This window comes from Dermacentor variabilis, chromosome 1 (assembly GCF_050947875.1).
Source record: "Dermacentor variabilis isolate Ectoservices chromosome 1, ASM5094787v1, whole genome shotgun sequence".
Taxonomy (NCBI): domain Eukaryota; kingdom Metazoa; phylum Arthropoda; class Arachnida; order Ixodida; family Ixodidae; genus Dermacentor; species Dermacentor variabilis.
Window position 1 is genome coordinate 162,831,516 of NC_134568.1, and position 15,118 is coordinate 162,846,633.

Sequence of the window (15,118 nt, forward strand, 5' to 3'; positions counted from 1 at the left end):
ATTGTCTCCTCAATTCAGCATTTTTTATGGCATCACAATGTCCCGTTGTTTGCTTTTCCTTTTTAAAACTCAATGCCACTGAAACTGAGTACTCAACGACATCCCTGTTTATGGGCCCAGTGCCTCGCTGGACTGGCGCGGCGTGCTGACAGACGATGGGTACTGTTGCGCAAAGCAGCTCGAGAGCGAGCAAAACGCAGTACCTGCCTACCGTAAATAAAAAATTAAATAAAAAACAGAGAGTCCATTTTCTTGCAATAAAGAAGGAGAAAATATTTCTGAACAAAGAAAAATGCACCAACGAAATTCCATCTTGCTGCTGAAAGATCACAAGCCCCATATCTACAACTCCACGCCGCGTTTTTTTTTTTGTTCTCTTTCATGGCATATTGCAATGAATAAATTGGTTCATATACATGGATTATATACAATGTCCTGAGCACAAGGTGGTCGTAACCATTGACAGGACAACGAACAGTGTCTACAAATAAAATTAGTGTCATGCGAAGCAACATCATCCAACGCAAGAAAAAATCCCGGCAGAACCCATTTCACGATGGATGTCCACTTAAATGCAATCACCATTCAAGCATTGCAGCGGCACACCGGATCGCCACGGCGGACACGCATCACGTATGAGGCGTACATGTACCCAGGCTTCTCTCTCGCGCTTCCCTCTGGAGACGCTGCGCCATAGTCGGACAAAATGTCTAAATAGTTATTAATTTTTAATATTTTTTGTTCATACTGTCAGCACATGCCAAGACAGGACTTGCGGGTACGCATTGCTGTCGTGTGCAAACTAAACATAGTACATGTTTATACAATTCACTGAAAAGCAACGAGGATAGGAACGCACCACATATAAAGAAATACGAAAAGAATAAATCACATGACTTATAAATTTGACAAGTTATATCGCTGTATGGGTCAACCAATAATATTGATCAATTTCGAAAAAAATATGTAATTCGCCAAATAACTGCAACCGACAAACAGCTAACAATAAAACGTATTGTCAGCCGTTTACAAATAATCGGTAGCAGCCTTCTGAAAGCTCGTAAATCAGGACATTCTACTTTCTCTTGTGGCAAGTTGTTCCAGTTGTTTATACTTTGAACCAAGAACTAATGTTTGAAAGATTCTGTTCAATAGTTAAGGGGTTTAATATGTTTTGAATACTTTGTATTGTGGTTACGAGAATTCTGTAATTTGATGCGCTTTTCAAAGTCTACTTTATAGTCCCCGCTTAATACGTGAAAAAAGAATGTCATCCTCTTAAGCTACATTTTCTGCTTGACAGTCATGACGTCAGCTCTGCTTCTAAGTTCGGAAACGGACTGCGCTCTAGCGTATGTGATAAAATAGACCTCAAGGCCTTATTTTGTACGCGCTCACATTTTATCGTGTTTTTTTTGTACGGCTTCCACACATGACTTGCATAACTCAGGACAGGAAGTGCAATCATGTTATAGGCCATTTATTTCTCTGGGGTTGCGTCGGGAAGTTCTCGTCATAATGACCAAAGTTTAGGCACGGTCTTCTGATAAATGTTGTCATCATGTACCGACCAGTCCAAATTATGCGTGATATGAATCTCTGGGCATTTCAACTCCATAAAAGTCGTTTATTCTGCTTCGTTCATGCTGTAGGGAATATTAACGGATCTTTGTTACGCTTCATACGCATGCAAACAACTTTTGATGCGTTCAGCTCCATTTCCGGCTCGTCACACTAGAGATTGACTTTTTTTTGTAATTCGCTACTAAGTTCCTGCTGGTCATGACGGTTGCACATTTTAACATGCACAGTGGTTTCATCTGCGTAAGGTTTGATGGCCGTTTGTGGTGAAAAACTTGCGCCCATATTGCTTATATAAATGGAGAAAGGTAACGGGCCTATAAGTGATCCTTGCGGAACACCCGATGCCTTTGTTAAATAAACTCATATTCGCAGGTGGCGCAGTAATGTTTCTTACCGTCGGTTGAAGCCCAGTAAACTATCGACAAGCATATCAGTAAAACATATGTAATGATATGTCGTCACGTAGCACAATAATTAGAATATCGGAAACTGTGAGAATTTCGATGAAGGTCTGAAAACAGCTATGCAGAATAGCTTAGGAACATATTTTATATTTACGGTTATTAACCCAAATGGTGATTAGTTCCAGGCATGTTAGAAGGGCGACAGTCAATACACGGAACGAAGGTATTCTTCTTCCGAAGCCATATTCTAACTGGAAAGGTGTTAGTTCGTGATTTGTAAAACAGTTCTTCTCGAAGGGGAAAGTTGTACTTTCGGGAACGCTTGCAAGTACTTCATGTCTTGGTAATCCTATCTGTATTAAGCAATAAAACGGTGGCCGCAACACCTTCGTTAACCTTCGTGCACCAATATATATATATATATATATATATATATATATATATATATATATATATATATATATTGCGCCACAGAGATCAAATATAATCTTCAGGGTAGTGAATTGGTGGGCTATAGTTGATGCGACATTTTACAGAAAGCTGAGCGCTAGAGTGGTACGGAAAAAAGCAGAGAACACGAACATGAGCGTCTACGCTGTGCATGTTATCTGCTTCTTTCCGTACCGCTTAGATCTACTCTTCCTTATTATTAGGAAATATATCATCCAGTTTACTACCCACCAGGGGGGAGGGGTGTAAAGGGAGCCTGAAAGATGAAGAAGAAAAACAAAGACAGAAAGATGGAGATAGAAAACGACACACACACGAAAGCAATAAATAACAAGAAATCTACGCCACGCCGACACGTGCCGGGAAATGGAGAGCTTGCCATGTCAACAGACAGATTTCAGTTGGTGTTTGGAGGTCGCGCGCTGACAGGGGCAGCTGCGCTTTCTATCCGCAACTAAAAATACCGCGTCTATATAAGACATATCAAAATGCTGTCTCTATGGAATGGTACGCCGTGTATTTTGCACGAAGGCTTTTCTTTATCCACACTCTCTGGATCTAGGCTGTTTACATGTCCCAAAATTTCGTTGCCGTTGGCATTTAAGTCTTGCGCAGCTGGACCAACACCTACACTGCAGGAACTTGGTATTTATTTAGAATAGCATGCAACGCCTTGTTCTTTGCAGACCCTCCAAATGAGTACCTCCAACAGACTACTCGCTCTGCCCCCCTGCCCTTCATCTGGCGCCAGAATAGTTTTTTTTTACTGAATCCCTCAATTTAATGTGGCGTGACGCAATTTTTGTTGGCCATGAAATAAAGACAGTCCCTTCATTTCGTTGTCAACTTAGCAAACGCTATGCTTGGAAATGCGATAGACAAATTTTGTGACTTTCATGGTGACATATCCTTCAAGAACTTGAAAGTAGTCATCCTTGTGATAACAATAACTACAAGGACGCCGGTACCTTGCAAGGTCTCTACTAGCTTGCTACTCGGTAACACTTTTTTTTATTTCGCATTGGTTTTTCGCTACCTAGTACACGTTTTTTCTTGTGTAGTCTCTCAAGTATTTTGTAAGACAAACCATCCAAGTGAAAGGTTTCTATCCATTCAGTATGTCGAAAATACATATTTCACACGTGGGCACTCCATGGTTCGTTTCATCGGCTTGGATGGTCGGTCCTGGCATTGCCAACAGAATTTGTTTTGCGATGTTGGTAATAATGACAAAAAACTAACGGCGTGCGCGTTAGGTAATTTTTCCTCATTACTCTACTGTGCTAGTGGCCAACATTACAATTTGTCTTCACGATGTCCTGCTGATGCTGTGTGTCGACGTCACAAAGTCAGTTATTCGAACATTTGAATAAGAAACCGACGGTGGTTCGTTTATTTAAAACGTTGATTGGAACAAGCTCACTACCTGTTGGAGCATGTTTACAGGTTGAAATGAGTGGTTAGCACGTCGATAAGTAAAGAATTAAGACAAGCGGGGGTTTGAGAGTCCCTTGATTGGCTGTTCGTTCTCGAAACACCTGTTATTCTTTTGGGTTCACTCAGACGTGCATGAAAGTGAATGTTCGTCGAATACGGTTTTCCCGTATTATTATATGAAATATAATGTTTTCTTTATTACCGTGAGTTCCCGGCGAAGCAAAACTAGATTTCGCAGTAGATAGGTTGTTCAGAACAGAGGCATGAGTCGCGGACGTAAATCTGTATGCGCGTACACGTTATACGTGCAAACATGCTGGGCAAACTAGGAACGGGGAAACAAGCGAGTCGCTCCGTGTTGCGTCTTTTCACATTGTAGTTGCTTGGCAACAAACGCAAGCGTTTCAGTGCGCTTCTTACAACTGATTCTAAGAAATGTGAAAAAGAAAGGCTGTGGCTGAAGGTACAGTGCTCAGCAACTGAAACGCGATACTCAGACAACATGGTGGCCGGGGCGTTTTGCGCCACCGATTATCGCTGGGTGATCGCTGAGGAGGCCGCAGCTAAGATGCATCATAAAGGTTCTCGCTTTCATGTTGCACAAAAATGCATCATCTCAGTGGGACGAGCACCCACCACTGGCGCCAAAAAAAGGAACCATCACTATGCCACGTAACAGCACTGCATCGAATCACGCTCACGCGGGGGGTGGCGTAGCTCATTTCGTAAAAGATGATAGCTCATATTCAAAGGTCCCAGAGGCCATGTACAGCTGCAACGACATCGAATCGCTTTTCATGCGGCTAGAGTGTGACGTCATAACTGAATCAGTCTGTCGCCCTCCGAGCGGCACTGTGGCTGCATTTATTGATAGGCTGGAATCTATTTTATTGCGTTGTGGCAAAAAACTGACATCAGCCACTGGTTATGGTAGGTGATATAAATATAGGCACATTAAGCATCAATAACTGTGACTATACATATTTATTACAATCCTTCCTATAACTTCCGTAACCTTGTTACGTCACCTGCACGTATAATTAGTACATCTGCGTCTTTACTAGATCAAGCTTCAACTAATCTAGACGCAGTGACAGTTGAAGGCGTTTACTCAGAGCCAAGCACCGACCATCTTCCTATGTTTCTCGCTTTTGATTTTCCTGCTAGTACTGAACCCTCAAGATTTAATATTGGAACCAAAGTAGATTATCAGATATTAAGGAAAGAGATTCTTTCGACAGACTTCACTCACATATACAACGAGGACATCGATAACGAACTAACAAACATGATTACCACTCTTAAAATCGCTGTAACCAGAAGTAAACGCAATGTATTAAGCGGCCGATATGCTCTTGGATGACAGAACAGATACTTGAAACACTTAAAACCAAAGAATATTGGTATGATAAGTGGCGGCATAATAAATCCAATGGATACTACTTGCAACAATTCAAAATACCGCGGAATAAATATGTCACTATGATTAGATCGCGTAAAAGAGATTATTATACACAGTTATTTGCGCATGCAGGTGGTGACACAAAAAAATATGTGGGAGATTATAAACGAAGTTGCAGGAAAACGCAAACAAATCGACCTTCCAGACGTTATTGACGAAGACACACTAGAATAATTCAATACATATTTCGGCTATCGGCCCGTCCTTAGCTGCGAATTTAGTGGTTGTGACAATATAACTTTTCTCAGAGTCCTGTTTCTAACTTTTGCCATGTATATATACCATTGAGCTTGAGGACGTCATGGCGGCAATCGGTAATATGTCAACGTCTAAACACTCAGGACTAGATGGTATTACTGTTCGCCTGATCTAAGAACATAGATATTTTAGGGCCTGTTTTATGTCCTGTGCTTAATAATTCTTTCAACTGTTCTAGCTTTCCGTTCCCGCTGAAAACTGCCAAGGTTGTTCCTATTTTCAAAGATGGTCATCACACTAATCCCTGGAGCTACAGACCAATTTCCGTGCTCGGTATCATTAACACAATTTTCGAAAAGATGATTGACAGTCTATTCTATAAATATGTAGGTAAGTATCAGATTATATGTTCGAAACAACATGGATTTCGTCCAAATTATTTTACCTCGTCAGCAGTGTTAATGCTAACTCAAATAATTAGCGCTGCTTTGCAGAATAGCAGGCTTGTTGGAGTCATTTCCTTGTACTTAAGAAAGCAATGACGCGGTTGGCCGAACATAGCATCTTAATAAACTAAAGCATTATGGTTTCCGTGGAACCACATTTATCATTACCAGTTACCTTCACAACCGCGTACAAGTAGTCAGCATGAACAATATTACATCACCTAAGAAAGTAAGTATTGGAGCCCCGCAAGGGTCCGTCCTTTGGTCAATGTAGATTTCTTTATATATTAATGACCTACCACTAATAGTAATATCAAGTAAAGTCCTTATGTATTTCGGCGACACTTGCATTGTGGTTACGGCCGACAAAGTCTATGATTTAGAAACTAAAGTTGTGTGCGAGTTTCGCGCGCTATGTGGTCTTAACAGGCGCTAGAGGACATTTCTACGCCGTATTCGTTAAAACATGGAAAACAGAAAGTATTTGTTGTTTAAAATCAAGCGGATAACGTAACCACTGGATCTTACGTGCAAAGTGCGGAAAAATATAGCCAACCTAGTCTTTGCTCGCAGGCTATATACACTACAAAGAACGGCCTTAATATCCGCAATCAACCTTCACTAACTGTCATCCCTTGAACTAAGTGACTCGCGCTTCCTGTCCACCTCGCACAACGAAGGCACTGTTGTGTTTCCATGGAGACACTGCGCTCAATGGGGCACTTTAGCCTAGTGCTGAGCGTTGTGTTTTGTGTATGTTGTGTATCCTTGATGTGGACTGGGCACATAATTTCCTTCTTCATGCTATCAATCTGGAGTAGTATGCAAGATATGCCACCAGGCAAACCTCTCCAGTAATCATTAAACCTCTGTCTTTGTATTTAGAATTTGTAGCTCTTGGTGTTGTCATTGACAAGAGCCTCCCTGACAAGGTTATTATACCATCTCAAACATGCTGAGTCAACAGCGGTATTCCGCAAATACAAGGAGCAGAGGCCGGATAATGTTTAATTCAGGGAATTGAATGCATTCATAAAAACTATGGCGACAGCAACCCGCCGTGGTTGCTCAGTGGCTATGGTGTTGGGCTGCTGAGCACGAGGTCGCGGGATCGAATCCCGGCCACGGCGGCCGCATTTCGATGGGGGCGAAATGCGAAAACACCCGTGTGCTTAGATTTAGGTGCACGTTAAAGAACCCCAGGTGGTCAAAATTTCCGGAGGGCTCCACTACGGCGTACCTCATAATCAGAAAGTGGTTTTGGCACGTAAAACCCCAAATATTATTATTATGGCGACAGCAAGCACCGTACCTGTCCTAGCCCGCTCAGATTACTACAGAGCTCGTTCAAAGGTTTGTAACTGCACTCGCATATTCTTGAGTGATTGCTTTCTTGCGTGAGTCGGCGTAATGAATGTACATAATTCCATATTTTTCTTAGTTGTTTTATTGCACAAGCCAGGATTATGCAGATTACAACAGCGTAAAACTGTGCTATTTCCGAGTACTCCTAGGAGTTACTTTAAGTAGGCGGAAAATTTTATATTTCATGCACTTTCATTTGCAGAGGTCCAAACAAATCACTATCACTAATGTTCACTGTGCACGTCAGCCCTGAGTTTAAGAGTATTATGGTCAACGTATTCATCATAGCAGCTCAAAGAAGCATTTTGGTTTGCCGCTCAGTAGGCAGCGAACAATTGCAGTATACCAAGGCCGCATGTAGTTTCGAAAAGAAAAAGTTTGGCAGTATTCCTGTAACCCGTGAAGGCGAAAGCTTGTTGCACACTTGAGTTATATGATCGTGGGTGTCAGACTTCTTGCATGGCATAACGAGCCGCACTGTGAAGTACACGTGTAGGAAGCTGTTATCTGCGAGTTTCGGCCTTCTGTCTACGTTGCCGTCTCGCATCGTCGCGTTGCTGCTTTCGCAATTGCAATGCGTTGCTGCTTTCCCAAGTCGGCTTCTTAGGCTCGTTTTCGACGCTGAGCAGCGGCTTCGCGCTCTGGTATAGCAGAGTCAGACTCACGCCAACGACGTTGTTCTTCGTCTTTAGGTAGCATCTCTTAGCAGGCGAAATCTGCACTCGCGGTCGAGCGGTCCGGCTGCTTCGCACGTCGCACCTCGTTTCTCTCTTGGCGGGCATCCTCGGCTGTAGCGTACTACCGAGGAAGTATTGAGTGCTTTATTGAGGGTTCGGATGCTTCTTTTGAGCGTTTTCTTTATTGAAACGTATGCTGTTCTCTGCGCTGTATGGGTGATTTCAATGAATGTATGAACTGTTTCCTTCCCTTAGCTGAGCGGTTGTTGGCTCTGGCTTAAGGGGGCATGAGCCATTGCATCTTTGCTTGCTTACGGGGGTATGAGTCGTTGCTGATGATGATATTTTTGTACCACTCGACTAGACGCCGTGTTTTTTGGGTATGAGCCATTGCAACGAGCCACTTAAGGCTTCCGCCTTAATGACAAGCCGTGATCAGCAGTCCTTGTATACCATTAGCCGTGCCCGTTGTGCCTTCGTAATCTAAAGCTCTTCAATTGGTTACCTTTATTCACGTAATGCCATGTGACGAACCGAAGAAGGACTTGTGCATCTAGGATCACATTGGGACTTCACATGCCTTTCCAGCTCTCTTCGTGGTTCCCTGATTTAACTTGCAACACCTGTATTCTATCGAATTGTGTATCTGGCACTGAATACGTATCTCATGGAACAGAACGTACATTTTCCTTGTTTCCTTCTTTTTTTCCTTTTTGATGTGTAGGCTATACGTTTATATCTGTTTATATTTTGCATGGCGGTGGCTGCGTCGCGTCTCCTATACGAAAATTATTTACGGCCGATTACAAACGACAGTGGCAAGAAGCAAGAGCCACAGCAAACTCGTACACGCATTCTCATTTGTGTGTATTTGTACGCGTTCTTGTGCTTAGGCAAGATTAGTCTGCCCATACAGTGACGCGAAGTGATGGGAGCACGGCAGTCTGGTGAGCGTAGCATAGGCTTTGTGGACAAATTGTGCAACACTTGAGGCCGCGCGGCCCTGCGTCAATGGGCTTTTGCAACATCGTTTCGCGAACACGGTGGCAAAGTGCCGCGCGGTTCACAAGCGGACACTGAGCGTAATAAATTACCCGACTGGGCGACACATGAGAATTGAGTACATGCACCAAACGGGTCAGACGACCGATAGCGCTCGCTTTCCTTTACTCTCTTGATTAATAGGGCCGTGCGTTCTAAGCAAAGTGGTGTACAATAAAAGCGTCAAAGCTGGCTTATTAAAAGAAATGCAATATATAGCGTGCAGCAAGGCATGAGTATTGCAAAACACTACTTTTTACACACACACACGCGCACGTGTGTGCGTGTGTGTGTGCGCGCGTGTGTGTGTGTGTGTGTGTGTGTGTGTGTGTGTGTGTGTGTGTGTGTGTTGTGAAACAGAAGGGTGAAAAGGGGGAGTTTATTGCCCGTAGAACGGTAGCACTGCGTCCACACTGGCCGTTGGAATCATTCAAAAAGCTAGTCACCATGAACGCGTCGCTTGCGCTCTCGTCCTCTTCCTCTAATATTTGACACACATTGTATTGCATGCAGAACGTTCAGGAGGCAGGAACTCATAAGCATTGAGAAAGTGCTTCGCACAAATTCTTTCCTCTCATCCGGTTTTCTTTGTTAGAAAAAGGAAAAAAAAAGCCACTGAATCTATAATCGGTAGGACATCGTTATTAAGGCAAACGTCCTTTGTCCGAAGAACCTCCCATTTCACTGTCGCTTCTGCAGAGTCAAGAAATGCGTAGTCGGAGCCGAGTAGACGTCATTCGTGACCTTTTTTGGCATTTTAGTTAGATTTTTGAATGGAACTATTAGTATTTTCTTCAACTATGTGACCTGAATGGAGCACTGAACACCGAAAGCATAAGAATACCTTATAGTACCACAGTACAGAATTTTTTTAAGGGGATCTTTCTTTTCCTCTGTCCCCGTGGGTTTGGCGTGGCTGCTTCTGCTGTTGGGCCGGTCGGTGTCTCGGCGGATATACTCGTGGATATATATATATATATATGTATATATATGGCAAAGTTGTATGCGTGCTGAATGAAAGTACCAGCAAATAGACCTATACGACCCCTGTATGCTGACTGACAAAGTAGTGCCAATGAGCGCGCGCGCCTTTGTAAGCTCAATGAAAAAATTAATTTCTACAGAAAACCGGAACGTATAACGTCGACTCATATGTATCTACAAAGTGCACCGACTTTTTGGTGAAACAGCGCATTATATTAAACATATTCTTTGATCTAGTTGATTTTCTATCTATTTCTGACCTCTCCTTCTAAATGGGCATGCACCACCTTGACACAATATGTACGGAATACTTAAATGTAACTACATATATGTTGTACTTCTATGTGCGTACAGAGGTCATCAGAATTCTCCCCTCGACAAGCATCGTACATCGTCTTCGTACTCGTGATGTCACTGCGTAGAGGTTTCACAATGTGTATACGCCTGATTCGATGTTTGCATTAATGCAGAGCTTGTCAGCGGTGTAGTGCATAAACTTAAAAAAATTCTGGGACAACTCAGTTGGATGACTACTCAAGTATGCGAGTAGTCGAAACGCGTCACGTATGAGGCATGTACTGCGGTCGGGCTCCTCTCTCCCGCTTCCCTATGGACACGCTGCGCTATCTTGCTACAAGGGTGCGAAGACCGGGAGTGGCCTCCTTGATGCGTGGGGCGCTAGTGCGTGCGAACACTGAGAATCAATGCCGGCTTCGCCGGGGGCAATTGTAGGGCAGGGCGTCGAAACGCCTGGCTGCTGTGCTTCAGGAATCCACGTCCCGTGCGTTCGGTTCCGCCGAGCGCCGAAAAAATTTAAGGTATTTTGTTTAATTGAAGACGGCTATGAACATGATTAATAACGCCCACCGCTTTTAGACTGAGCAACCCTTGCGATTGGCCTACATTTTTAGATTTCACTATTTTTGGCCTCAGCACGGCTTTGGTTGCATAGATATTCGGAAATAAAACTGGTTCGGCATTGCCAAGAGTGCTATGTGGATTAAAATTGCATGTGATTAATGTTTTACACTGTGTGCCAGATAAACATATGCATTGAATGAAATTTCACGCAGCATAGTATCATTGTAACAAAATTCTGCGCATCATCTTTCTTGTATAGCGTATAATCAACGGCTTAACCAAAGCTCCGCTCTACATAAGGAGCACTATGTGCCTTTGATCTGCAAATATTTTTGCTGACAAAATATTTTTGCTCACGCTCTCATTTTTCCCTTTGGCAACACGTTATTGCGTCATAACAATGTGTCCAACATTCTTTGAAGTAATCAAGCATTATAAGAAGCTGTCAGCCATTTTCTCACGAAATTGCAACGTTTCCAATAATGCCTCCTTATGTGGGCCTTTTTCGCGAACCACTCAAGTTTTGGCGACATCACCGTAGTCCTGAATAACACAGCAGGCAGGATTAGGCCCTAAACTCGGTGGGTGGGTGTTCGTGTTGCAGCTCGATGCACGCCCTCGGTTCTCGTTCTTGGAGCTGATAAGAGCAAGTTTATGAACGACCCGCTTACGTGAAAACGAAAATTAAAACGGCTTGCTGCCTACAAGCGGCCCAAGGATTTTACTTTATCCTACAGCTCTACAGAAGCTGAAAGGAAATGATGACGATGAATTGAGCCATTTGGGCGTAGTAGCCTTGTGAGCTCTAATGCGCCAGACATAGGTGCTTAAAAGCTATATGTCGTAAAGTAAAATGAAAATAGTCGGGGTATATGGCCGAGCTCACATACGCAAAATAAACTTGAATTACAATGCCGGATCTCTGAGGTCTTTAGTTATAAAAATGACTTCATCATGTATTCTTATGGTTGCATCGCCCAATAAAAACGAAGAGTGGATCGGAATTCTGTATACAGAAAATCTTTTACCATGGATACGTCTCTAATTTTCTTGTCCGGCACAAGTTATTACGTGAAGCACCGTTAAAATCTCGCCACGTTGTGACATGCTGGCTGCGGGCTACGTGTTAGGAAATATCCGTGTGTTAGTCTTGTGTGCCCTATTCTTGCGCGACAAAGAACAAATTAATAAAATATCTCGTTGTTACGAGAACTACGCCATTCGCCAGAACTGATTTAAAATATTACAGTTTATTATGCTTTTGTTGGTCCCAGAGTGGGTGCAAGTTTGTGTTCCTAGCAGGGCACCGAAATGTCAGATATTGCAAGCTCTTTTGCATCCGCGGCCAGAGAGTCCACATTTTCATTTGCAGTGATTCCTATAAGAATAGAAACTCAACAGAAGGTGAAAGGAAACACCACTTATTTTGTTGCATGAGGTCACTAACTGCAAATGTCTACATGGAGTACAACTGAGTAGAATCAAGAGACGAGTTTGTATTTCTCTTGCTGTTCTGTGTCTATGGTAAATCGTTGAGATATTTACGCACGTAAGCCTCAGAAAATGGAAACAGCAGTTGAACATTCGCGTTTGGAATGAAATAACGTGCAGAGCCTAACTGTTTTCTTTTCATGCGGAACAGCGCAAAAAGAGGGCTCAAGTCGAGGTGCTCACGTGAAGTACAGTATAGTACAAAGCACGGAAAATTTGAAGTACAGCGCCTAAAAATCAGCGCTCCACTGGTTACGGGGAAATTTGGCTCTGAAGGAAGCACCTTACAAGGCTGTGAAATTATCCATTTGTCCACACCATTACAGACATTGCCTTCTTCTATTTCCCGTACCTAGGAACTCGCAGGACGGTTTTTCAAATGGTGCAGCTGTTTCTACTATCGCACTCAATAATCTGATCAAACTCAGATTGTCGAGCTCGTGATGTCAAGCGTAGTTTATTAACTTTACTGATGCAGCTATTTAATGTCCTTGTCGCGGCCTAGTGATCGAGATCATCAAGTCGTAATGGAGAACTATATTGCCGCAATTCAAACCACTAGCTCGACTCTGTATATCTGCTCACATTAAGTGGCGCGCATAAACCTAAAGTTAAGATCCGTTACTCTTGCCTGTTCGTTGTCTCCAATGTGGATCTCTGAGCGTTGGAATATATCCTGATGGCACCTTATTATTATGCAAAAAAAAAAAACGAGATTCTATATTAGTCCATGGGTTTTAGGCTTCAGTTACGGCTATGTTCTTGGTAGAGGGCTTTCTCAATCGTGAACATTTTGCGACGTTATTTCCCCGAATAATTCATGCGCAGAAAATCTTTGTACTGTTATACTGTTTGGCTTGTCTTAAATACAGCATGTAAAATTCACTTGGAATGTTTTAAATTGTTGGGAGTTTCATATGAGAGAAAAGATGGGAGCTATAAAACGCTTCGTGTTCATTTTATTAATGCTCAACGTGGAATTTAGACGTTTCAAGTTAAAGAAAATTATCTGGAAGCTTCATTTAAAAATTAGTTGACGAGCACGTATCTGGTTGTGAGTGATGAAAAGAACTTAAACCAGAGCGTCGACAACTCCGGAAAATACCACCTTCATTGTGTAGTGTAGGTAACTATAATGTAATGTAATAATTCCAATTTACAACGTTACATGGTGGCAATTTTTTATCAGTCACGGCATCCTTTCTTATGCGTCACTGAGCATACGTAACCTAACGTTCAATGATTGTACAGCAACATGTATTCCTCTATGTAAGCGCAATGAGCGCGAGTAACCACCATTCTCTCAGGCAGCAAGCCCAGCTCACCTAGACGGAAAACTTGCCTCAGAAGTCTCCAGCTTACAGGCCTTGTCCGAACCGGGCGTAGGCTGGAGTTGGCGAAGGTTCTTTGCGGTCACCAGCTCCCTCCCGTTCGGTCGCATGCGGGACCGGGAAACAATTCCCTCTCGTTCGTTGCCTCTCCCGCGCAGATGACGCAACTGCCAAGCACAGGTGCTTGCCCGCTCACTGAAAGGTGCTAACGAAATTTCGCGATAGCGAATGCGGCAGCGCGGCAATCCTGCGTACTTGGAGGTTATTGCTGCACGAGGGCGAATCGCAGTTGGGCACCTCTTGCGGTGACGAAGCTTTTAAGTGAGCTGCATGGAGCACTCAAGCAAATTTTATGCCACTCCTTTCCTGCTTTCAGCCTTGGAACAGTCAAGCGGGCCGCTATGTTATCGCCGGAGTAAGGTCAATATCTTGCCTTGCATGGATTTTGCTTACCATTGACATTTCGAGGTTGTTTATTATGGCATTGAGTCCTTGTCTAGAACTAAGAAGAAATGCCAGCACCGAAGAAAAAGACAGCTTGACACGAGCTCCGGCCGTGATTGTTTGGCAGTAGACATTTATAAAAAACTACGTATACATGACAAGTCTTACATAGCAATAAGTAAAAAACAAATACATAGAGAGGTATCTGCGTGAATGAACAGCTTTCAAGGTACGCGTTCAATCCGCAACACAAATATGACTCGCCGATTCTGAAAAAATATATATATATATTAGTAAATAGACATATAACAAGTAATCACAGCATGGCATATGAAATAAAAAGAAATAGATAAGACACTGTTTGCCAAACACATATGCGTAGGTGCATCGTATCTATATTATGATGTATTCGGCTAGAACACTTACGCACATGTATTTAGCAAACGTCTTATATACAGGGTGTTTCAGCGAACACTTTCAATCATATCTTAAGATCGCCTACGGCCGACAGCACATTTCTAGTCTATGAGCTGCTGTACTCGAAGAGGCGGACATTACTTTCAGAATAAATTTAAATGCATAAACGGCTAATTAACGAAAATGCACTAGTAACTTTTTTAACTAACTACCTTATGGCACATACTGCAATTTACAAATTCTAGCGGGTGAGAATGGAAGGCATATCCACTTGAAAACAATTGTGTGGATGAGACCATTACGCGCCGTCAAACTTGCGGTAAAAATGCACTGTTGTTCCACTCACTTTCTCAACAGGATGTCCTTTTAGGCATTCAAGTACAAAAGTACCCAGAACACCAAGGGATTTCTCCGCAAAGTTCGGCAATTAGTATCCCGAAAGTAGTGTCATCGTGATAATTTGTTCCAAGTAGATCCGCCTGATGAGCTCCCCGTCTAGAATTTGTATATATAGTAATACGTGCCA

The 15,118-nt window shown here is 42.8% G+C and overlaps 2 protein-coding genes across 3 annotated transcripts in view; one reads left to right on the forward strand and one right to left on the reverse strand.

Annotated features, from left to right (window-relative positions):
- LOC142572336 (uncharacterized) overlaps positions 1-14,028 on the reverse strand; it is a 100,500-nt gene extending 86,472 nt beyond the window's left edge. The window contains exon 1 of one of the 2 annotated variants that reach the window (XR_012826048.1): positions 13,743-14,028. Coding sequence is in view for 1 of the 2 variants with exons in the window: in XM_075681363.1 (XP_075537478.1) it covers positions 13,726-13,841 (116 nt within the window). In the remaining variant the exon portion in view is untranslated. Of the gene's footprint in view, positions 1-13,725 lie in introns of both variants that reach the window. The other variant, XM_075681363.1, reaches the window with a different exon arrangement.
- LOC142587679 (synaptogenesis protein syg-2-like) overlaps positions 1-15,118 on the forward strand; it is a 1,186,854-nt gene that overhangs the window by 851,969 nt on the left and 319,767 nt on the right. The gene's annotated exons all lie outside the window — the stretch shown is intronic.